At 37.8% G+C, this 25,284-nt stretch overlaps 1 protein-coding gene across 2 annotated transcripts in view; it reads left to right on the top strand.

Annotated features, from left to right (window-relative positions):
* ASXL2 (ASXL transcriptional regulator 2) overlaps positions 1 to 25,284 on the top strand; it is a 193,477-nt gene that overhangs the window by 56,478 nt on the left and 111,715 nt on the right. For both annotated transcript variants that reach the window (XM_049904929.1, XM_049904928.1), the window contains exon 2: positions 10,421 to 10,503. In XM_049904929.1, coding sequence (XP_049760886.1) covers positions 10,421 to 10,503 — 83 coding nt within the window. The remainder of the gene's footprint in view (positions 1 to 10,420; positions 10,504 to 25,284) is intronic.

Genomic DNA, 25,284 nt, shown 5'->3' with positions numbered 1-25,284 from the left:
ATACATTGTGTATCTCGAATGAACTCATAAATGCAGCAGTAATTGAAATAGTGCTGTTATTTAGGTTAGGCTCAAACTTGAGTCTTATGGCTACCTAGATTATTCTTGAGTACTCAGAAAATACAATATTAAAAAAAATTTTAATAGCTGAATTGAGAATCCACAAGCTAAAAGTAGATGTTAAGCACGCATTAAAATCTAATTTATTTTGTACTTTAATTGTGTGTAGTGTTGATTTTAATGCTTCCCAGCAGTTATTCATATTGTCATGAAGTACTTCCTAAAAATTGTATTTCTGTGAACAATTCCAATGGAATGAGGTTTTGTTTGATAAACACTGCCCTCGTGTGGTTAAAGTAAGCTAATGTTTTACAAATCTATTGTATAGTCTTTCCACTTACATGAACTTGCGGTTGAAAGAACAGTTTAATAACAGTATTTTTACTGAGGAGTACATGTGGCCATTTTGCTTTTCTCTCCTCTCCCTCCTGTGTTTCTTTAGTATGTCTGTGCACATTTTTCTCTATGTATATATTCTCACATGACTCAAAAGAGCTAAATGTAAATGAAAAGGTGGAAAATTTCTATTAAACTATGGAAGGAAGGAGAGCTACATATAGCATAAAACACATAGCATAGAAGTGCTAAAAGAAATAAAAGACTAATCAGTTACAATATATAACATTAATAAAAACCTCTAACAAAAACAGCAGTAATGAAAAGATGAATAAATTGGAAAGAGTGTTTGGTGTAAATGTGAGAGTAAAAGCTTTAATATATTTAATATAAAAAGTAGAGCCCATACAAATGGTATATAAGTAAGTGTGGACAATGGTCATGAATAAGCAGTTCACAAATGAAAAAATACAGTTGTTAAAGCACAAAAAATATGATCCAGAATGGTGCTCTATACAGTGAAATCCATAATATTTGTAACGGTACTTCAAACAAACAAACCAACCTCACTGGTCACTTTTGGAGCATGCTAGAAAACCAGCTAATTATTCTGAGAACTGGTAAACACAAGGACAGAATCAGGCACTTACCTTGCATTTTCTCTATGAACTGTACCTCAGGTAACCAAATAGTTCATGGAGGAAAATATTTCTATTGAAAAGAATTTTAGCTTAGAAATGAAGAAGGAGTGGTAAACTGTTGCCACTTTTCAACCCCTAAGTAAGATGTCTGTATAGTGATCATCAGTGGCTGCTAAACAATTAGGTGGAAAGTTGGTGACAAGCTTTATAACAGATGGGTCAAGAGGATAGCATCTGAACCCACCGATTGTTCTTGGGCCTCTCCTGTTGTTTGCTGCCATCAAGTCAGTTCCCAGTTCATGGCAATCTTATATACAAAGGGTTTGGACCATTGTGATCCATAGGGTTTTCACTGGCTGATTTTTGGAAGTAGATTTCCAGGCCTTTTTTCCTGCTCTGTTTTAGTCTGGAAGCTCCACCGAACCCTGTTCAGCATCATAGCACCACACATGCCTCCACTGACAAGGTGGCAGTGGCTGCGTCTGAGGTGAGTTGACGAGGAATCCATCCTGGGCCTTCTGCATGGAAAGTGAGACTTCTACCACTGAACCGCCACTGCCCCCTCAGAAACAGAGACCACCAGATATTTTGTGTACTCTGTTGTGGTGTGCTAGGAAATGTGCGACACTGCCTATGAAGTTTTTTTGCTAAAACAAAATCAATCTGGGCATATACCTAGGTGTCAATTCTGGTTTTCAGGAAATGCAGGGGATGGAGGAACATGCAGTTAGCAAAATACAGAAAGTGGGAAATTATGATATGATCTGCTTGGTTTCCTTTATAAATAAATTGGAAGAAAAAGGGTGGGAGAATCTGTAGATTGAAAGAAACTTTAGGACACGTGTCAACCAAATGCAGTATATATGGGCCTTTTGGATACTGATTTGAACAAACCAGTTGTTAGATTTTTTTCATGAAAATTGGGGACATTGACTAAAAATTTTTGTATTAAGAAATTATAGTTATTTTGTGAGACATAAAGTGGTATTGTTGAATTTGTATTTTATTCTCTGTATTTGCTGGAGTTTAAGAGTTAAAAAAAGGGGGGGGCTCTTTAAAAGAATTACAGAGGCTTGAATGATTCCACCTCCCCTTTTGAAATTTCTGTCTCCTTTGACCTCATTTGGTATGCACAAACATTTTTGCCTGCTTGCTCAGAAGTTTTAGTTCAGACACTAAACAAACGCTTTTTGAATAGGCACATTTAAATGTTTGGGCCTTCTGACCATTCTGCTCTTATGTGACCTAATGGTATGTCAGAATATGTGAAAGATGTTTTTTTTTTCTCTTTCTCTACCTTTAATCTCTAATAAAAACTCCTAGCTTTTCTCTATCTGGTGGAACAAATCTCAGTGAGCCTGTGCTGCCGATTCATGAGTCTTTTCTAAAATTTTACTTTGTCAGAATTTTTTGTTTTAACAGTTTTTTTTTTTTTTTAGACTCTTTGTTTTTATACAGGTACATACTAAAGTATTTATGGATGAAATAATGTCTGAGCTTCGCTTCAAAATAACCCAGTTTGTGAATGGGGAGTTGCTGGGGATAGAGATGAAACAATTTAGGCCATGTGTTGATAATTGTTGAAGATGGACAATGAGAACATGACAGCTCATTGTAGTGTTTTCACTGCTTTTATAAATGTTTTAAAACTTCCATAATAAAGTAAAAAATGCTGTGTTTAAGTCTCTAAATGAAAGATTTCTTTTTCTTCCTCAAATTAAGAGATTTTTAGTTCTAAATATTCTGAGAAAATTTAGGGTAAATAATTTTCTAAATTAAAACAAATTCTAAATGCCTGATATTTAAAAGAACCAGTGATAAACCATTTTCATAGGAAAACTACTGTCCCGTAAGTAGCTTTTACTAATTGGTTTTCTCTATTAAAGAACACAAAACCTGGAAAACCAGTGAAATCCTCACTAAAAAGGCAAACAAAAAGTTGGGGTCTCCAACCATTCCTAAGAGCTTAATGTCTTATAATGCACACTTAAGTATTTCTATATAAATAGCAAAATTCAACCATACTAAAATCAAGTAATTCCTTGCTCTAGATAATAAATTAGAAAATATTAATTTTTATCATTACCATTGTTGTTGTTAGGTGTTAGTTGATTTCACCTCATAGTGGCAGAGTAGAACTGCCCCATATGGTTTTCTAGGCTGCAGTCTTTACAGAAGCAGATCACCAGGTCTTTCTCCTACGGAGCCGATAGGTGGGTTCAGACTGGTGACCTTTAGGTTAGCAGCCGTGTGCTTACCATTTTACCACCAGGGCTCCTTACCACTACCATCGATAATATAACTGTTTTAAATTCTGAATATGGTTCATTCTGATAGTGGTTTAATAGTCACCTTTCAATTAGGATTTCATATGCCAGAGAAATGACAATCTAGAAAACTTTTACTAATTTCTATTTTCTGGTTCCTTGAATAATGTTTGTAGTTACAAACAAACATTAGGGCAAGCCCATTCCCCAGATTTACTCATCACCACTCTCTGGCAATTCAGGCCAGATTCAGAAGAGGACGTGGAACCAAAGATATCATTGCTGATGCCTGACTGACTATGCAAAGGCATTCGACTGTGGGGATCATAACTAATTATGGATAACATTGTGAAGAATGGGAATCCCCGTATATTTAATTGTGCTCATGAGGAACCTGTACATAGGTCAAGAGGCAGTTGTTCGGACAGAGCAAGCAGATACTGTGAGGTTTAAAGTCAGGGAAGGTGTGTATCAGAGTTGTATCCTCCCACCATTCCTATTCAGTCTGTGTTTGGCTGAGCAAATAATCCGAGAAGCTGGACTATGTGAAGATGAACAGGGCATCAGGATTAGAGAAAGACTCATTAACAGCCTGCCTTAAGAAGATGACACAACCTTGCTTGCTGAAAGCGAAGAGGACTTGAAGCACTTACTGATGAAGATTAAAGACCACAGCCTTCAGTATGGATTACACCTCAACATAAAGCAAAAATCCTCACAACTGGACCAATAAGCAACGTCATGATAAGCAGGGAAAAGATTGAAAGATTTCATTTTACTTGGATCCACAATCAACAGCCATGGAAGCAGCAGTCAAGAAATCAAAAGATGCATTGCATTGGGCAAATCTGCTGCAAAGGACCTCTTTAAAGTGTTGAAAAGTAAAGATGTCACCCTGAAGACATTACCTGTAATGTAAACAAGCTTAAAAGAGCAAAAATATGACAGCACAACTGTGAACTTTCAGTCAAAATCAGATTTTGGTTCTTTATGTTTTCGTATTATTGGTAGGAATTACTATAAAGTGTTGTTAGCTATTTTTGATGAAAATAGTGGAAAAATCAAAGGGCGGGTAGCCTGAGAAGCACACCTTTTTTTTTTTTTTTTTTTCTCTCTCTCTTCCCTCTTAGGGACATGGTGGAGTTTTAGATAAGGGTGATATCAGAAATGTGAGCTGGCAAAGATATTTGTCATACAGTTGATTAATAATAATGAAAACTAGTGCTGTCACAGAATATTGCAAAATGTTTTACTTATGTTTTTATGTATAAACCTCATCATTTATTACAGATGAGGGGTTGGGTTTTAGAGCTTTTAAGTCACCTATACGTGTATCTCACAAGAAGCCCTAGTGGCACAGTGGTTAAGAGCTTGGCTGCTAACCGAAAGTTTGATGGTTTGAACCCACCGAGCAACTCCACGGGAGAAAGACCTGGAGATCTGCTTCCATAAAGATTAAAAATAAATAAATAAATATTACAGCCTAGGAAACCCTATGGGGCACTTCTACTGTGTCGCATTGCGTTGCTATGAATCCCAGTCAACTCGACAGCACCTAACAACAAAATATGCCCCACAGCTTTTAGATGAAGGCTGTGTGACCTCCACATCTACGTTCTGAAGCACTTACTTTCATATTCTACCTAAAGTAAGGAATGTTTTTCCAATCCATTATATTAATAGCCTTTATAGAGAGCACCAGAAACTGTTGTTTGTTGGTATGGAGTGGAATATTTGTTTTAAGTACTTAATGCTATGTAACAAAATCAAGCTTCAAGCAAATTCCTCATAAATAGTGTCATAAACATTTTAGTGCTTGGGATTTCCTAATGATAGTAACAGAGGGAAATTTAATTGCCAGGTGGATGATTATATCAGCTGATTTCCCAACAAATCCTTTCCGATTTTTGACAGGGTCAAGCATAATACCTATTGCACAGTATTCTCCTTATGTCAACTGCAGCGTTTTTCAGTATGATACACCCTACTGTATTTTCTCGCTTTGACTCAGGCAGGAATTAGTTGTACGCAACAGAGTTCTTTTCATATCTTACTGGCAACAGGTTATTTTCCAACAACCAATTCAGATGGGGTTGTTTGAGGGAAGTTCTATGCTGGATGTTTCCTACTTGCTGGCAGTTAGGGAGTCTGCTGTTTCTGCCTGGAGCAGCAGCTAAGCACAGAGCATTGTTCATATACCCATGCCAAATACTACAATGCTTTTCATACAGTTAGCTGCTTTTGGCTAAGAAGCTGTACATTTTCACTCTTTTAGCTCTTAAGGAGAAATAGCTTTTGTTTAGGAGGTGGTTGTAAGTTGCCATCAAGTCAGTTCTGACTCATGGTGACCCCATGTGTGCAGAGTAGAGCTGCTGCATGAGGTTTGCAAGGCTGTGACCTTTCAGAAGCAGATCGCCAGGCTTGTCTTCCGAGGTGCCTCTGGGTAGGTTTGAACTGCCAGCCTTTCGGCTAGTAGTTGAGTGCTTAACTGTTTGCATCCCCCAGGGATTCCCTTGGTTAGGGAGAGTTGTGATTTTATTTGGCAAATCATTGAAGGTACTACTTTCTGAAATAGAATAAAAGTAGTTTATTTCTAGTGTTGAAACAGCTTTTTGGTTTCTGTGTGATTTTGTATGATGATCTGACCTTTATACTTGATGGTCCATCCCACCTCATCTCAGTTGAAATAGGCAAGTGACATTTCTGCAATCCTGTTAGTTTTTCTGCCTCAACAAGGACTCACTAACCCATCATTGAGCAGAGGCATGTCTTTAATCATTCCAATGTGTATTTTAGTTAAAACATTTTTTTTTCCCTCATTGAAGTCTTTGCTTTATATAAAGATTTATTACTTTTGTCTTTGACTTGGGGAAATAATAGTTCTGCTCAGTCTGTACTACATAACTTCTCTAGGTCTTAGTTTTCTTCGTGGTAAGGTGACATAACTAAACCTGCTCTGCTCTTTCTTGGATTGTTGTGAGGATCAAATGAAATAAGATGGCTGAGTGATGTTTAGAAACTGTAATATATGTAGAGCTTAAGGGAGAGAATACAGTTCTTGTACGTATTACTTGGGCAACCCTGGTGGTGCAGTAGTTAGGAGCTCGGCTGCTAACCAAAAGGTCAGCAGTTCAAATCTACCAGCTGTTCTTTGGAAACCCAATGAGGCAGTTCTCTGTGCTACAGGGTCACTATGAGTCAGCATCAACTTGACAGCAATGGGTTTGGGTTTTTGGTTTGATTATAGGAAGACATATCATTAATATTTTTTGTGAGCTTATTTTTTAAAAAATACATATATTGACGTTTTGTATTCTTTTTTGACCATATTTTATATATAACTATGTATTCAAAGCTCTTTTTATGCTACAGGTTGTTTTTGTACTAAGTATCAAATACTTCCCCAGTTGGTTTTTTGTTTTTTAAGTATATTAATATCACCCCCATGTAAGTACCTACCCAACTTACTTCTCATAACAAAGTTTCTAGGACAGTATTAGTTCTTCCCATTTCATAGATGTGGAAACTGATGCTCCGAGAGATTAATATTTTCATCCAAGGTCATTTCAATATTATTAACAATACTTACTTAGACTTAATTTTATTTTATTCTTATTTTTCACTTCTTGAATTCTTGTTAGATTTTATTTTCTAATTCATTTAGAGAGGATCTGTTAGTAGTAATTATTCTAAGTTCTTTAGTGTTTGCAAATTTAAAATATTTTCTCCTTTATAAGTCTAAAGAAGTTGCTGTTTTATATAACTACTGTTGCTGATGTGAGGCCTACCATCAAACTGATTTTCATTCTTAGAGTTCCTCTGGTTTGTTCGTATTCCTCTGCTTTAAGGTCTTTTGGGATTTTCTGTCTTTCTCTGTTTTTATTGTGGCAAAATATATATCACAACAAACTTGCTGCTTCAGCCAGTATTAGAAAATTGAAGAAAATTTTATTGTGCAAAACATTTGCCATTTTAACCATTTTAAAGCTTATAATTCAAAGACATTAATTATATGTTCACCATCTAATTCAACTATCACCACTGTCTATTCCCAAATGATTTGACTTGGAGCCCTGGTGGTGCAGTGGTTAAGAGCTTGGCAAGCTATCGCTGCTAACCAAAAGGCCAGCAGTTCGAATCCACCAGCTACTCCTTGGAAACCCTAGCAGTTCTACTCTGTCCTATAGGGTCACTATGAGTTGGAATCGACTTGACGGCATTGGGTTTGGGTTTTTGGTGATCAGTGGCTTGAATCCACCAGCCATTCCTTGGAAACCCTGTTGGGCAGTTCTACTCTGTCCTTTTGGGTCACTATGAGTCTTAATCGACTTGATGGCAGTGGGTTTGGTTTTTGGTTATACTAATTAAATTTTTTTTTTTTACATTAAAAAATTTTTTTAATTGTGTCTTTGGTGAAAGTTTACATAGCAAATTGGGTTCTTGTTTAACAATTTTTACACAAGTTGTTCAGTGACATTAGTTACATTTTTCACAATGTGTCAACATTTTCTTTAATTGCAGTCTGGTTGTCCTGTTTTTAGTGCTATAGTTCCCCTGCCCCCTTATCTTCTCATCTTTGTTTTAGAGTAATTGCTAATTCATATTCTTTTAATAGCATGATTCTTGAAAATGGGTTCTATGTTAGCTTTATTGGCATCTTTTAACAGCCCAGCATTCTTTATTCTTTAAAGGGTAAGAATTGAAAATAGTTTACGTGTAAGAGAGTTTCGGCCTAAAATTTGGGCCTAAAAAAAGGAAACCAGAATTGACTTAAAAGATGTCCTTTTAGAGCAACTCTGCTGGTGGTATATTCTATTAGTTTTTCTTCATCGGAGAATGTCTTGATTTTTCCTTCATTTCTGAAGAATATTTTTAGTAGATAAAGAATTTCAGATTGACAGCACTTAACATGTTCTTCTACTGCTTCTGGCCTCCATGATTTCTGATGAGAAATCAACAGTCATTTGAATTATTGTTCCTCTAAATGGAATGTGTTGTTTTTCCCTGGCTGCTTTAAATGGTTTTTCAGTTGTTTTTAGTTTGTAGTAGTTTGACTGTGATGTATCTGGGTGTGGATTTCTTTGAATTTATCTTATTTAGGGTTTGCTGATCTTAGTGAAATTGCAAGTGTGTATCTTTAACTAAATTTGGGAAGTTTTCTGCTGTTATATCTTGAGATATTTTTTCTTCTCCTGCTGTTTCTCCTTTCCTTCCGGGACTCTGATGACATGAATGTTAAGACTTTTTGATATTGTCCCATTGGCTCTGTTCATTTGTTTTTCAGTTGTTTTTCTCTGTTTGGCAGATTGGATTCGTCTATCTTCAAGTTCATTGACTCTTTCCTCTGTTATTTTCATTCTGCTACTAAGCCCTTTCAGGAAATTTTTAGAAAAATTTTGGTTATTGAATTTTTCAGTTCTAAAATTTTTATTTGGTTCTTTTTTATATAATCTGTTTTTCTTCTGAGACCTTATCTTCTTATTTGATTTAAGAATATTCACCCTTACTTCTTGGAGTATAGTTATAATAGGTGCTTTAACATCTTTGTGTAATAATTCAAACATTGCATTGTCTCGAGTTTGTTGTCTATTGATTGTCTTTTCCTTTGTGAGTTACTGAGATTTTCCTGGTTCTTCACGTGTTGAGTGATTTTGGATTGTATGGCCATTTTGATACTATGTCGTGATATTCTGTGTCTCATTTATATCCTATGGAGAATGTAGATCTTTTGTGTGTGTGTGTGGCAGGCAGAGGTTGTTTTAGCAGATATTTGGCTTCATTGAATTCACTCTGCAAGTTCCTGCCTCCTTCTGTGCACCAAATTCCAATGTCAGTTCCTTTTTCAAAGCCTTTGCAAAGCTATTTGGATCCGTTTTACGTTTGTGCCACGCAGTGGCTAATTTGGGAGCTGAGCATTGGTCTCCCCGCTAGTATGTTGTTAAGGGTCCGATCCACATATGTGCAGCTCAGGTGTGAGTCCAGGAGTTCTTACAGAACTCCATTACTGCATGGTATCACTTTCTCATGCTTCCTTATCTTTGCAATTTCCCTGACACTTTGACTCCCAGAGGCTCCTCTTCCTTATTCTCTGGTTTTAGTTTCTCTGCTTTGCCATACATTTCCTGTGACACCATCTGCCCTTGATGCCAAGCAGCAGGATGATGGACAGAGAATAAAAGCCATGAGGATTCTCCCCTTACTCGTTGGACCACAGTATCGGGTGCTCTGGAGAAGGGTTCCCCTTCCTTGAAGTTGTAGGTGCCTGTCTAACCGCTGCTGGTACTGTCACTGCCACAGCTGCTGCCATGGGATTGCTTAAGACCCATAGTAGAGAGAATGGAGAGGAAAAAACCTCCAAGGGTTTCTTGCCTTCCCTTTATGGGCCTCCTTTTCTGCTCCTCAGACTAGTAAGGAGAAGGCTTATCTTGGAACATTCTGTCTGTATTAAGTGTGCAGTTTTGGGTTTTGGGCTGCCTTTGAGTCCAGGCCAGGAGGTGCCAGAGAAAACAAAACCAGGAAACTCTTTGCAGTTTAGTGGTACTTCAGCTGTGGTTTCCTTCCCACAAGCCATCTGCTACCATTTTCAGAGTCTGTGCATTCTGTCCAGGCTTTTTGTTACATTTAGTGGGAGAGACATATCATTTTAATTTCATTATAACCTTATTGTTCATTTGTTTTGGTTAATTTATTGAGTATCTATTCTGTACTAGGCTCTACTGGAGATGCAAAGATGGATTATTTTTAAGGTACTTATAGTAGGTCACAGGTGGGGATGAGATGTGGGGGTGACAGCAGACAGTAAATAATTTAACACCATGCATTGATAACGAATAACTGAGTCATTAATCTCAGTCTTTTTGATCAATTTCTGTTTTGGGATTTGGCTTATTACTTGTTACTGAGAGAAAGAAGACCCTACTTATATTTGGTTAACTTTACACTTTTTTCATTACCCTAAAATAAAAGAGATGAAAGGTCTTTGAATATGTTTGTGCTGGGTTTAATTATTAAGACATAATTATAACAATTAGAAGAATAAGAAATGTCATTATGTATACAGATGATAAGAATAAGAACTTACAATACATAATTTATTATTATATACTTGTTTCTCAGGTCTTAGAAAAATACCCTAATACACCCATGAGTCATAAAGAAATTCTTCAAGTTATCCAGAGAGAAGGACTAAAAGAAATCAGGTGAGTTATTTGAATATTATCAGTAATAATTATAATACTTGATTGAAGTGTTTGGTAGTACATAGCAGGATACTTTAGTCTTCAAAATTGATTAGTTAGTAAGAAGTGCTTTGTTCAATTCTGACTTATTCAGCTGTCAGATCTTTGAAGTTCTCAATCATATCACAGTTATAAAACTAAAAGTAAGTTAAAATAAAAAATAGTTCTTAGTGAGAGAGAAGGTAGCTATATCCAACCCCATGCACTTTAAATTCTTAGGAAGGCCTGGAGCCATCTTCAAGCCTTCATCTATCAGTTCAGGCTTTTGATTTAATAAGCATGGTTATTAGCAGATAAAAAGTACTCTAGTGCAGGAAGGCTGCTAGAGGTAGACAAAGAGTCAAGGAAGGAATGACCTTGGAAAAGGGATATAAAGCAGATAATGTTTAAAATATTCTGGGATCAAGTAATATAGGACTGAACATACCGTGTACTTTAACTTCTAACAGCATTACTATGTTATAATAATACAAAAGAAAAAAAAAAAAAACCAAGCCCATTGCCATGGAGTTGATTCCGATTCACAGTGACCCTATAGGGCAGAGTATAACTGCCCCATAGAGTTTCCAAGGAGTGCCTGGTGGATTCAAACTGCCAACCTGTTGGTTAGCAGCAGTAGCACTTAACCACTACACCAACAGGGTTTCCATTATAATAATAGTCATGTTCATAATCAGTACCTTTTGTCATCAAGGACTAGTAAAATTATGTTAAGTCTACTTTGTTTATTAAGACAGAAATCTGTGAGTCTAGAGAGATTTTCATTAAGATAGAAAAAGGTTGTGGTGCTTTAAAACTGGTACTAGTGGTTCTCAGCTGACGATGGTATTGGGTAACACCCCTGGGGGAGAGTTCAGAATTTTAGGGGGAGGTGTTTTTGATTGTCACAGTGACTAGGGAGAGGGGAGCACTGTGTTATGTAACAGACAGGTAACAGGCATGTTAAAGTCTTTCGGACAATCCTTCACATTGAAGAATTGTTCAGCTCCGATGCCAATAGTGTATCGAGAAAAAAGGAGTTACACTCAAATACTTAAAAATGTTCCGCAACGTATTTCTTGATAAGTAGCCATTGTAAATTCTAGGTTTAAATTCTCAATTTCTTTTTTTGATACGAAATTCAATGTGAGATTTTTTTGTTGGCCCTTCTTTTCTAAAGCAATTAAAAAAAATTTTTTTTTTTTTAAATTTGCGACCTAACTTTAGTAGGCTGTGAATACATTAGGTTTGGTTTATTACTATGGAACAGTTAAATACAAGTTATAAATTAGTAGGTCTCACTTTGTATAGCATATGTCCTGAAAAATTGTATATAAACATTTGTAGATTAAAACATCAAAATGTATTTGAAAAACTAGCTTTAAAAGTATCATTGGTAAATTTTTAAAAAAATGAATCACCCCTAATTTATTGATGATATAATTCTGAATATTTATTTGAATTACATTAGATTTAATAGGTTAAGATTAATTAAAGCAAAGTACCCATTTAATCACAGATCCATTTGTACAAAGCTATAGGAGAGAAGGATAGTGATTTTGTGACGCTGAAGAACAAGTTCTGCTAAGGTAGTCTAATGTTCTTTTATAACACTTTCGGATCTTATAGGATAAGAATGAGCAAGAGATTTTCATTTTTCTTGTTATTTAGACTTTTATACACTCTAGGTATATAAGACTAGGAAATCTGGCTTATAGAAATCAGATTCCATCAATCTCATTAAATCTAAATGTCAATTGCAATGTCATTCACCTCTGACATAGTAAGGCTCACGTTTTGTTTATCCATTCATCGGTTGATGGACATTTTTTTTTTTTTTTTTACATCTTGGCTGTTGTGGAAAGTACTGCAGTGGACCCTGTTGTACAAGTTTCTGTTTGTGTTCCTGCTTTGAGATCTTCTGGGTATATACCTAGGATTGGGATTACTACGCCATATGGTAGATAGACATAAATTTTTAAAATAGTCTTTCAAAAACTTAAGATATTTTCTTTTTGTCCGAGGATACAGATTTTACAGTTTGTAGGGAAACTAACTCAGAGCACTCTTGACCTGAGTCCGTACTTCTTTCTGTGATTACAGACTATGCCTTTGGTTATGAAGCATCAAGAGAGATTCAAACCGTGCCTCTCAAACACACTCACATTAAGTCACTACCCCACAGCTTCACGTAGCTGTTTCTGGACTTTTGGGCAATCATTTTTTTTATCTTTTAAAATTAAGAGTTTGATTTGGATGCTCTGTGTAGTCTTTTCATTTGTTTTTTAAATTTTATTTTAGATGAAGGTTTACAGAACAAACTAGATTCTCGTTGAACAATTACTACACATATTGTTTTGTTTCACTGGTTATCAACCCCATGACATGTCAACACACTCCCCTTCTCAACCTCAGGTTCCCCCTTACCAGCTTTCCTGTCTCCTCCTGCCTCCTAGTCCTTGTACCTGGGCTGGTGTGCCCCTTTGGTCTTGTTTTGTTTTATGGGCCTGTCTATTCTTTGGCTGAAGGGTGAGCCTTAGAAGTGACTTCATTACTGAGCTAAAAGAGTGTCTGGGGGCCATACTCCCAAGGTTTCTCCTGTCTCTGTCAGGCCAGTAAGTCTGCTTCTGTGAGTTGCAATTTTGTTCTTTATTTTATTCCAGCTCTGCCTGGGACCCTGTACTGTGATCCCTGTCAGAGCAGTCAGTGGTGGTAGCTGGGTACCATCTAGTTGTACCGGACTCAGTCTGGTGAAGGCTGTGGTACTTGTGATCCATTAGTCCTTTGGACTAATCTCCTTGTGTCTTTGGTTTTCTTCATTCTCCCTTGCTGCTGACCAGGTGAGACCAGTGGAGTATCTTAGATGGCCGCTCATAAGCTTTCAAGACCCCAGACGCTACTTACCAAAGTAGAATGTAGAACATTTTCTTTATAAACTCTGTTATGCCAATTGAGCTATATATTCCCGGAGACCATGGTCCCCATAGCCCTCAGCCCAGTAATTCGGTCCCTCAGAGAGTTTGGATGTGTCTGTGGAGCTTCCATGTCTGCAGTCTTTTAGCTGTATAATTCTGTAGTTCTCAGAGTCCAGCCAGGAGACAGAAACTACACAGTAATTTGAACAGGGAAGTGTAACATAAGGATTTACTAATTGGCTTACCAGGAATCAGTTACTAAAAGGTAAAAACAACACAAAAGAATACAGTAAGAGCAAATATAGGAAGCAGGCACTACCCCTAGGGCAGAGGAGTGTACCTTAGGAAGGAACAACTTTTGAGGAGGTCCCTCTGGGTGCTCCAGGCTGTGCTTTAGAGCTCTTTGGAGAGGATGGGGCTTTGGCCCACTGGATGACACAGAAGCTCAGAGAGGTGTGATAGACCTGGATGGCACATAGGAAACTGCCTACTGGTGCTTAGAAGAACTAGGAAAACCACCTGCTGGAGTGCTATTGAACTTGCTAGGGAGCCAGCTGAGGCACCTGCAGAGTTTTCTGGGAAGCTCAGAGAACCACAGGCATTCTGCTAAACCTTACTGAAGAATGTGTACCATTGGGTACCCCTCATGCTGCTGGTTGCCACTTGCCACAGGAGCAAGCAGGCCAGAGAACGTTGCCACTGGGAAGAAAAGCTCCTCCTGCAGTGTTCCTCCACCACTCTGTGATAGAAATTTAATATTATGCCAACTGGCAAAGGAGAAATGTTTACAGGGCTCAGCTCCGCTATCACAGAGAATGGCAAAGAAGGGCAGATTTGGAGCTGAAAGTCAATAAATTGATAACTGGCATAGAAGCCTTTAGTAATTTTTCCGTAGGATAATGATTCTCCATTGACTGGTCCCACATACCAGTTTTGTTTGCATGATTCCCTTCCACCTGTACACCAGCTAAACTGACACACTACTGTTCCCAGTACAAGATCTAAAATTTCTCAACTAATCTGGACTTTAAGCAGTTTTTTTATCTTCATCACTTTATGAACAAAACCTGACACTCAAAATCAACTCAGATGTTAACTTCCACAAAGTTGGCCCTTTCCCTTTCAGCTCATTGTAATCTTCCCCTTTCTGAATCTTTTTATTCTTCTTTAAAAGAGAATTATGACTTCCTTTATTATATTATCTTCATCACTTCTTGAACAAAACTTGACACTCTTTCAAAATCAACTCAGATGTTAACTTCTACAAAGTTGACTCTTTTCTCTTCAGCTCGTTGTAATATTTCCATTTCTGAATCTTTTCTTTTTTTAAGGAGAATTGTTGTTGTTATGTTGTTAGGTGCCCTTGAGTCCATTCCGACTCATTGTGACCCTATGCACAACAGAACGAAACACTCATCAGTCCTGCACCATCTTCACAGTTGTTGTTATGCTTGAGCCTATTATTGTGGCCACCGTGTCAATCCCTCTCGTTGAGGGTCTTCCTCTTTTTCACTGACTCTCTACTTTACCAAGCATGATGTCCTTCTCCAGGGACTGATGCTTGCTGATAACATATCCAAAGTATGTGAGATGAAGTCTTGCCATCCTCGAGTATGTGAGATGAAGTCTCACCATCCTCGCTTCCAAGGAGCATTCTGTGTTTCTTCCAAGACAAATTTGTTCATTCTCTTGGCAGTCCATGATATATTCATTTATTCTTTGCCAACACCGTAATTCAAAAGTGTCAATTCCTCTTTGATCTTCCTTATTTATTGCCCAGCTTTTGCATGCATATGAGGTGATTGAAAACACCATGGCTTGGGTCAGGCACACCTTTGTCTAAAAGGTGACATCTTTGCTTTTTAACACTTTAAAGAGATCTCTTGCAGCAAATTTGCCCAGTGCAATGCATTCTTTGGTTTTTTGACTGGTGCTTCCGTGGGTGTTGATTGTGGATCCAATTAAAATGAAGTCCATGACAACTTTAATCCTTTCTCCGTTCATCATGATGTTGCTTATTGGTCCAGTTGTGAGGATTTTTGTTTTCTTTATGTTGAGGTGTAATCCATACTGGAGGCTGTAGCCTTTGATCTTCATCAATAAGTGCTTCAAGGCCTCTTCATTTTCAGCAAGCAAGGTTGTGTCATCTGTATATTGCAGGTTGTTAATGAGTCTTCCTCCAATCTTGATGCTGAGTTCTTCTTCATATAGTCCAGCTTCTCGGATTATTTGTTCAGCAAGGAGAATTAGGACCTTCTATTTTATATTATGGAGTCCTTGTGGTGCAGTGGTGAAGTGCTGTGGTTGCTGTCTTGGTCATCTAGTGCTGCTATAACAGAAACACCACAGGTGGGTGGCTTTAACAAAGAGAAGTTTTTTCTTTCACAGTCTAGTAGGCTAGAAGGCCGAATTCAGGGTGCTGGCTCCAGGGGAAGGCTTTCTCTGTCAGCTCTGGAGGAAGGTGCATGTGATATATCAGTCTTCCCTTGGTCTGGGAACATCTCAGCACAGGAACCTCAGGCCCAAAGGATGAGCTCTGCTCCTGGCGCTGCTTTCTTGGTGGTCTGAGGTTCCCATGTCTCTCTGCTTGCTTCTCTCTTTTATATCTCAAAAAAGAGTGGCTTAATACATTACCTAATCTTGTACCTAATCAGCATAATTGCCACTAATCCATCTTACTACATCATAGTGATAGGATTTACAGCACGTGGGGAAATCACATCAGATGATAAAATGTCAGACAATTATACAGTCATACAAGGGAATCATGACCTAGCCAAGTTGACAGATATTTTTGGGGACACAACTCAATCCATGACAGTTGCTGACCAAAAGGTTGGCAGTTCATATCTACCAGCTGCTCCATGGAAACGCCATGGGGCAGTTCTCCTCTGTCCTATAGGGTTGCTATGAATCAGAATTGACTCGATGGCAATGGGTTTGGTTTTTTAGTTTTATTTTATATTATGGAGTCATTGAGTGGTGCAGACAGTTAACACGCTCAGCTGCTAACTGAACGGTCGGAGATTTGATTTCCCCCAAAGGAAAGTCCTGGTGATGTACTTCTGAAAAACCAGCCACTGAAAACCCCATGGAGCACGGTTCTACTCTGATGCACATAGGGGTTGCCATAATTTGGGATCGACCTGATAGCAACTGGAATTTGTATTATACTTCGTAGCATGTTTTCACTTTACTAGATTGATTTTTTAAATTAAGATTTATGATCAGTTTTCTTCAGAATAGAAAATCAATACCAAAGACAAATGGGACTTTACTACTTGAATTATTTATTCATTGAATTTCAGAGAAAGCAGGTAAGGGATATCATAGCTATACTTTTAAATGGAAAATTCAAATTCTTGACACTAAGTACTTAAAAAAATTAGAAATGTACTTAAAAAATTAGAAATGATCAATTTTTATATGGAAGATAAAATAAGAAAATTTTAGAATGGAGATGATTTTAGAGATTATCTGATTATAATTTTGGACGGAATGAGAACCATTGCCCTCTGCCCTTCCCCATAAAATCAGTATCTCTAAATCAGAATTCATTGTTTTTTGTTTTTTTTCTTGAAACCCTCTAGGAGAGGTTAAGATTTTATTAAGAAATTATTTTAACTTTAGAATACATGTAAGAAATATATAAATTATGAAACAACTACAAGGATACTTGTGAAATGCCCCATCACCAGTAGCACCAATGGCGGTGTTTCTGTGCTGCTCTACTATCTCATTCATCTGCCTTATTGTGCCGGTTAGTGCTATGCTGAATGAGAGTGGTGAGAACATATGATTTTGCTTTGCTCCTGGTCTTAGGGGGAAAGCGTCCAGTCTTCCAGCATTAAGTATGATACTTGCTGTAGGTGTTTTGTAGATGCTTTTTATCAAGGTGGGGGAAGTTTTCTTCTCTGTTACTTTCCTAGGGCTGATGTAACAAAGTACCACAACAGAAATTTATTCTGTCATAGTTCTAGGGGCTGAAATCAAGGTGTCGGCAGGGCTGGTTCCTTCTGGAGGTTCTGAGGGAAAATCTGTGGCATGCCTCTCTCTTAGCTTGTGGTGGTTGCCAGCAACCTTTGACATTTCTTTGCCTACAGTTGCATCACTCCAGTCTTCCTCCATCTTCATGTGGTATTCTTCTGTGTGTCTGTGTCCAAATTTCCCTCTTTTCTTAAGGGTACCAGTCGTTGGATTAGGGCCCACCCTAATCCAGTATGACCTCATCTTAACTTGATCACATCTGCAAAGACCCTGTTTTCAAATAAGGCCACATTCGAAGGTACCAGGGGTTAGGACTTGAACATATCTTTTTGGGGAACATAAAATGGAATGCTTGAAGATCAATATCCTAGGTATTAAAAAACCAAAATCAAACCCGGTGCTGTCAAGTCGATTCCGACTCAAAGCAACCCTAGGCATTAGTGAGCTAACATGGACTGCTTTTGGCCATTTTGAATCAGATAGTCATATGGTCTACTATACTGGGAATGATAAATTGAAGAGGAATGGTGTATTCATTGTTAAAAAGAACTTTTCAAGTTCTATCCTGAAGCACAATGCTGTCAGTAATAGGTTAATATCCATATGCCTACAAGGAAGACCAGTTAATATGACTATTATTCAAATTTACACACTAACCACTAATGTCAAAGATGAAGAAATTAAGGAGTTTTACCAACTTCGGCAGTCTGAAATTGATCAGACATGTGATCAAGATGCATTGATAATTACTAGTGATTGGAATGTGAAAGTTGGAAACAAAGAAGAAGAATTTGTTGTTCGAAAATATGGCGTTGATGATAGAAATGACACCAGGTATTGCATGATAGAATTTTGCAAGACCAATGACTTATTCATTGGAAATACCTTTTTCCGACAAAATAATTGGCAACTATACACATGGTCCTCACCAGATGGAACACACAGTAATGAAGTCACCTACATCTGTGGAAAGAGGTGATGGAGAAGCTCAATATCATCAGTCAGAATAAGGCCAGGGGCCAGCTGCAGAGCAGACCATCAATTGCTCATATGCAAGTTCAAGTTGAAGCTGAAGAAAATTAAAACACGTCCACGAGAGCCAAAGTACAACCTTGGTATATCCCACATGAATTTAGAGATTGTCTGAAGGATAGATTTGATGCATTGAACACTAAGGACCAAAGACCAGATGAGTTAATGGATGAAATCAAGAACATACACAAAGAAAGCAAAAGGTTATTAAAAAGGCAGGAAAGAAAGAAAAGACCAAAATGAACGTCAGAAGAAACTCTGAAACTTGGTCTTGCACTTAAAGTAGCTAAAGCGAATGGAAGAACTGAAGAAGTAAAAGGGCTGAAAAGAATATTTCAAAGGGCAGCTTGAGAACACAAAGTAAAGTATTGTAATGAAATGTACAAAGACCTGGAATTAGAAAACCAAAAGGAAAGAGCACGCTCAGCATTTCTCAAGCTGAAAGAACTGAAGAAAAAATGCAAAGACATTCGACTGTGTGGATCATAACAAATTAGAGATAACGTTGCAAAAAAAAAAAGGGACTTCCAAAACACTTGAGTGTGCTCATGCGGAACCTATACATATACCAAGAGGCAGTCATTTGAATAGAGCCAGGGGATGCTGCCTGGTTTAAAACCAGGAAGGGTATGTGTCAGGGTTGTATCCTTTTACCATACTTACTCAGTCTGTATGCTGAGCAGATAATCCTTGAAGCTGGATTAACTGAAGAAGAATGCAGCATCAGGATTGGAGGAAGACTCACTGACAGCCTGCAATGTGCAGATGACACAACCTTGCTTGCTGAAAATGAAGAGTGCTTGAAGCACTTACTGATGAAGATCAAACACTACAAGCTTCAGTATGGATTACACCTCAACTTAAAACAAAAATGCTCATAATTGGACCAGTAAGCAACATCATGATAAATGGAGAAAAGATCGAAGTTGTCAAGGATTTCATTTCACTTGGATCCACAATCGGTGACCATGGAAGCAGCTGTAAAGACATCAAAGGACGTATTGCATTGGGCAAATCTGCTTCAAAGGACCTCTTTAAACGTTAAAAAGCAAAGATGTCCCTTTGAGGACTAAGGTATGCCTGACTCAAGCCGTGATATTTTCAGTTGCCTCATATGCATGAGAAAGCTGGACAGTGAATAAGGACAACCAAAGAAGAATTGATGCCTTTGAATTATGGTGTTGGCGAAGAATATTGAATATATCACGACTGCCAGAAGAACCAGCAAGTCTGTCTTGGAAGAAGTACAGCCAGAGTGCTCTTTGGAAGCAAGGATGGTGAGACTTTGTTTCATTTACTTTGGACATGTTATCAGGAGAGATCAGTTCCTGGGAAGGATATCACACTTGGTAAAGTAGAGGGTCAGCAGAAAAAAAGAAGACCTTCAAGGAGATACATTGACACAGTGGCTGCAACAGTGGGCCAAAACATAGCAACCATTGTCCAGACTGGGCAGTGTTTTGTTCTGTTGTATGTAGGGTCACTGTGAGTTGGAAGAGACTTGATGGCAACTAACAGCAGTAATAGTTCAACCCATAACACCCTCCATTCCAAGTTAGCTTTTATCATAAATGGTAATTTTTATCATGAGTGGGGGTTGGATTTTGTCTAATGCTTCCCTTTGTCAGTTGATATACGATTTTTCTTCTTTACGTTGTTGGTAAGATGTATTACATCAATTGATTTTTGAATGCTTAGTCTTGCATGCCTGTGGTAAATCCCACTTGTTTGTGGTGTATAATTATCTTTATATAATGCTTTATTTGATTTAAGATCCCTAGGTTGTGCAGGTGGTGAAGTAGTTAAGAGCTTGGCTGCTAAACAAAAGGTCAGCAGTTTGAATCCACCAGCTGCTCCTTCGGAAACCCTGATGGCCAGTTCTGCCCTGTCCCATAGGGTCTCTATGAATCAGAATCAGTTCGATGGCAACGGGTTTTAGGGGGTACGAAAAGTTTGCTCTTGACTACTAACCTAAAGGTTGGCTGTTTGAATTCACCCAGTGGCGCCATGGAAAAAAGACCTGGCGATGTGCTTTTATAAAGATTGTAGCTGAGAAAACCCTATAGAGCAGTTCTACTCTGTAATACATGTTGGAATCTACTCAATGTATATGAGTTTGTTTTTTAGGTTTGGATTTGATTTGCTCATACTTTCTTGAGGATTTTTGTGTAATGGTGTGTAGTTTTCTTTTATTGTACTGCTGTTGTCTCGATTTTGTAATACCCATTGCCATCAAATTGATTCTGACTCATAGCTACCCTATAGGACAGAATAGAACTGCCCCATAGAGTTTCCAAGGAGCTCCTGGGGGATTCAAACTGCCAAACTTTTGGTTAGCAGCAGTAGCTCTTAACCACTACGCCATCAGGATTTTGTAATAAAATGAATTGGAAAGTGTTCACTCTTCTGTTCTCTGGAAGAGATTGTGTAAAATTGGTGTGCTTCAGATGTTTGATGGAATTCTCAAGTGAAACCACCTGGTCCTGGAGGTTTCTTTTTCTGGAGCTTCTCCCCTTCCTCCCCCCGCTCCCGCCGGGTACTTTTTAATGACAAGTTCAATTTATTTAGTGGTTATACAACATTCAGATTATCTGTTTCATCTTGGTTGAGTTTTGGTAGTTTGTGGATTTCAAGGAATTTGTCCATTCTAAATTGTTGAATTAATGAGTGTAAAGTTATTCATAACCAAAAAAATCAAACCAAACCCATTGCCTTCAAGTCAATTCTGAGTCATAGCAACCCTATAGGACAGAGTAGAACTGCCCTGTAGGGTTTCCAGGGAGCACCTGCTGGATTCAAACTGCCAACCTTTTGGTTAGCAGCTATAGCACTTAACCATTACACCACCAGGGCTTCCAAAGCTATTCATAGTATCTCCTTATTATCGTTTTAATGCCTGCAAAATCTTTAGTGACACCTTGCTTTTTTCCTGATATTGGTGATTTGTGTCTTCTATTCTTTCGTCTTGCTAGACTTATCAATTTTATTGATATTTTTAAATGAAATCAGAATTTTGTTACATTACTTTTCTTTATTTTTGTCATTATGTTTTTATCATTTGCTTTATGGCCCACGGCAGTCCTGGTACATGTGAATGTTTCATATCTGCTTGAAAAGAATGTGTGTGTGTATTTTGCTGTTGCTGGATAGAGTCTTCTCTAAATGTCAGTTAGGTCAAGTTGGTTGATAGCGGTGTTGTTCAGGTCTTCTATATATTTATTGATTTTCTGTTTACTTCTGTTGATTATTGAAAGAGGATGTTGCAGTCTCGAGATATAGTTCTGTATTTGTCTTTTTCTCCTTTTACTTCTTTCAGTTTTTGCCTCATGTATTTCGAATGTTTGTCATTGGTGTGCACATCCACTAAAGGCGTTAGGTTTTCTTAGCGATTATGGATCGTTATGTAATGGCCTTCTTTATCTCTGGTAATATTTTTTGTCCTGAAAATTTTTTTTTTCTGATATTAATACAGCTGCTCTTGCTTTCTTTTGATTAGTGTTTTTGTGGTATATATATATTTCCATTTTTAAATTTATCTTTGTTTTTTAATATTTAAAGTGAGGTTTTGTAGACAACATATAGTGGAGTAATTTTTTTAATCCAATATGATAATTATTGACATGCTTAGATTTAGTCTACCATTTATTTTTATTTTTCCTTCATTTTTGTTTGTTTCTCTGTCCCCTCTCTGCTGCCTTCTTTTGAATTATTTTGTAGTATTCCACTTTTATTGGCTTTTTTGCTATATCTCTTTATATTGTTTTTTTAGTGGTAGCTCTTGAGATTATAATAAACACACTGAACCTTTGACAGCTTTCTTGGAGTTAATATTTTACCACTTCAAAACATAGAAGTCTGATAAAAATATATAGGTCCCTTTACCCATGTCCTTTACAGTATAGTTGTTGTATGTATTACATCTGCATATATGGAAAACCCCACTAGACAGTTATTAATTTTGCATTCCACAGTCCTAGATAGTTCATTGACTAAGTTCATGCAAATGTTAACCTTTTCTTCTGCTCTTGTCTTCATTCCTTAAGTTCTACATTTTCCTCTAGTGTCATTTCCCTTCAGCCTGAAGAATTGCCTTTTAGCATTTAGAGCAGGCATGCTAGTTATGAATTCTTTACTGTTCCTTCGCCAAAAAATGTCTTTTTTTTTTTTTTTTTTGCCTTTATTTTGAATGATGTTATTTACTGGATATAGAATTCTCCATTGACAGTTCTTTCAGTACTTTAAAGGTGTTTCACTGTCTTCTGACCTCTGTGGTTTGTGATGAGAAGTCCATGAGTATTCGAATTATTTTCCTGCTATACATAACACATTACTTTTCCTGGTTGATTTAAAGATGATTTCTTTACCTTTAGTTTTCTGTAATTTGATTTTAATGTTTCTGTGTGTGAGTTTTTTGTGGTTAATCTGTTTGGGATACACTGAGCTTCTTGAATCTGTAATGTTATGTTTTTCACCAAATTTGGCAAGTTTCAAAAATTTTTTTCTTCACCCTGCTCTTTATCTTCTGGAACTCCAGTGACATGAATATCTTTTTGTATTTTACTGCAGGTCTCTGAGTCTCTCCTCATTTATTCCCTTCTTCTCTCTCTGATTCAGATTGGGTAATTTCTGTTCTGTCCTCACATTTTCCAGCTCACTTCTGTTTCATCTCCATTGAGCTATTGAGCCTATTTAATGACATTTCTATTACTGATGTTGTATCTTTTAATTCTAAAATTCCCATTTGGTTCTTTTCTTATAGATTCTGTTTTTCTACCTAAAATCGCTGTTTCTATTAATTTCATGTGTGTTTATTTTATAGGTGTACCTATAGTTATAATGGATGCTTTAAAGTGTTTATATGGTAATTCCAACATCTGTGTGATTCTTAGGGTTAACATCAGTTGGTTGTCTTTTGAGAGTTTGTCAAAGTATATCAGGAAACTTAAAATTGTATTCTGGACATTTTGAATATTATGTTGTTTAGGCTCTGTGTTTTTGTTGAAGTTTTTATTTCTTGGTCTCAGACTACATGGTCTCTCTTACCTTCTATGGGTGTTGGCTCAATATTGATTCAATTTTCAAAGACTTTGCTCTGCCATTTTGGGTCTGTGCCATGCACGCACCATTCAAGAGTTTGTCTGAGACTTGAGTGGTGATTCAGGTCTCAAAGCCTTTGTTGTGTTGATTGGGCGTGTCCCAAGTACGTGCAGCTCAGGGATGAGACCAGGACTTGTGCAGAACCATACCTACAATTAGAGAATTCCCTTCTCCAGTACTCTCTCTTTTGGGAATCCCCTCACACTCTCTGTCCGTCAGGACCTTATTTTCCTGTCTCCAGCCAGAAAGACAGGGCTTCTTTCAGAGTTTGCCTTTCCCCTGCAGCAGCTCCCCTCAAATAGGGCTGCCCGTGTCACTGTAGCAAGACAGAAACTCAGGAAATTTATTTCCTATGAGAGTTTAGTCAACTGTGAAGGTAGAGGAAGCAGTCCACATGACCACCGTCACTTTTGACACAAACTGTGTTGTTTGGGAATCTCCAGGACCACTCTCTCAAGGTTTAATAACTTGCCAGGAAGGACTAGTGTAACTGAATGAAAGTTGTTATACTCATGGTTACAGTGTATTACATGAAAGGATGCAGATTAAAATTACTCAAGAGATGCGTGGGGCAGAGTCCAGGAAGAGTACCAAATGCAGAGTTTATAGTTGTTTTATCTCTGTGGAGTCAGGGCAGTGTTACTTTCCTGGAATCAGTGTGTGACAATATGCATGGAGTATTGTCAACTAGGGAAGCTCACCCGAGCCTTGTTGTTCAGAGTTTTTATTGAGGCTCCATCATGTAGACATCGTCTCAGTCTCCAGCCATTGCGTGACTGAAAGCCCTCACCCTCAACCACATTGTTGGCGTGGCTCAAAGCTCCCATTCTAAATCACATTTAGAGCTTCAAGGCCTCCAGGTAAACAAAATCATGAGATTATCTTCCAGAAGCTGAGGGCAAAGGCCAGAGATCTCTTTGGTAGGGTTAAGTTCTTGTTTGTTTTTTTTTTTTTAACTTAAAAAAAAATTTATTATTTTACTTTAGATGAAGGTTTACAGAACAAACTAGCATCTCATTAAACAGTACACATATTGTGACATTGGGTATAGACCTCATGACATGTCAGCACTCTTCCTTCTTGACCTTGGGTTCCCTATTACCAGCTTTCATGTTCCCTCCTGCCTTTTAGTCCTTGGGCTGGTGTGCCCTTTTAGTCTCATTTTGTTTTACAGGACTGTCTAATTTTTGGTTGAAGGGTAAACCTCAGGAGTGACTTCATTACTGAGCCGAAAAGGTGTCCAGGGGCCATACTCTCAGTGTTTCACTAGTCTTTGTCAGGCCAGTAAGTATGGTCTTTTTTTGTGAGTTAGAATTTTGTTCTACGTTTTTCTCCAGCTCTGTCCAGGACCCTTTATTGTGGAGTACTCAGTGGTGGTAACTGGGCATCATCTAGTTATACTGGACTCAGTCTGGTGGAGGCTGTGGTAGTTTGGTCCATTAGTCCTTTGTACTAATCTTTCCCTTGCATTTTTAGTTTTCTTCATTCTCCTTTGCTCCCAGTGGGGTGAGACCAGTGGAGTATCTTAGATGCCTGCTCACAAGCTTTTAAGACCTCAGACGCTACTCATCAGAGTAGAATGTAGAACATTTTCTTTATAAACTCTGTTATCCCACTTGAGCTTTATATTCCCCAAGACCATGGTCCCTACAGCCTTCACCCCAGTATTTGGTCCTTCAGGGAGTTTGGATATGTCTGTGGAGCAACCATGACCTTGCCTTGTACAAGTTGT

The sequence above is a fragment of the Elephas maximus genome, chromosome 12 (genome assembly GCF_024166365.1).
Source record: "Elephas maximus indicus isolate mEleMax1 chromosome 12, mEleMax1 primary haplotype, whole genome shotgun sequence".
Taxonomy (NCBI): domain Eukaryota; kingdom Metazoa; phylum Chordata; class Mammalia; order Proboscidea; family Elephantidae; genus Elephas; species Elephas maximus.
The sequence above is the reverse complement of the archived record's forward strand: the minus strand, read 5'-3'. Positions and strand labels throughout refer to the sequence as shown.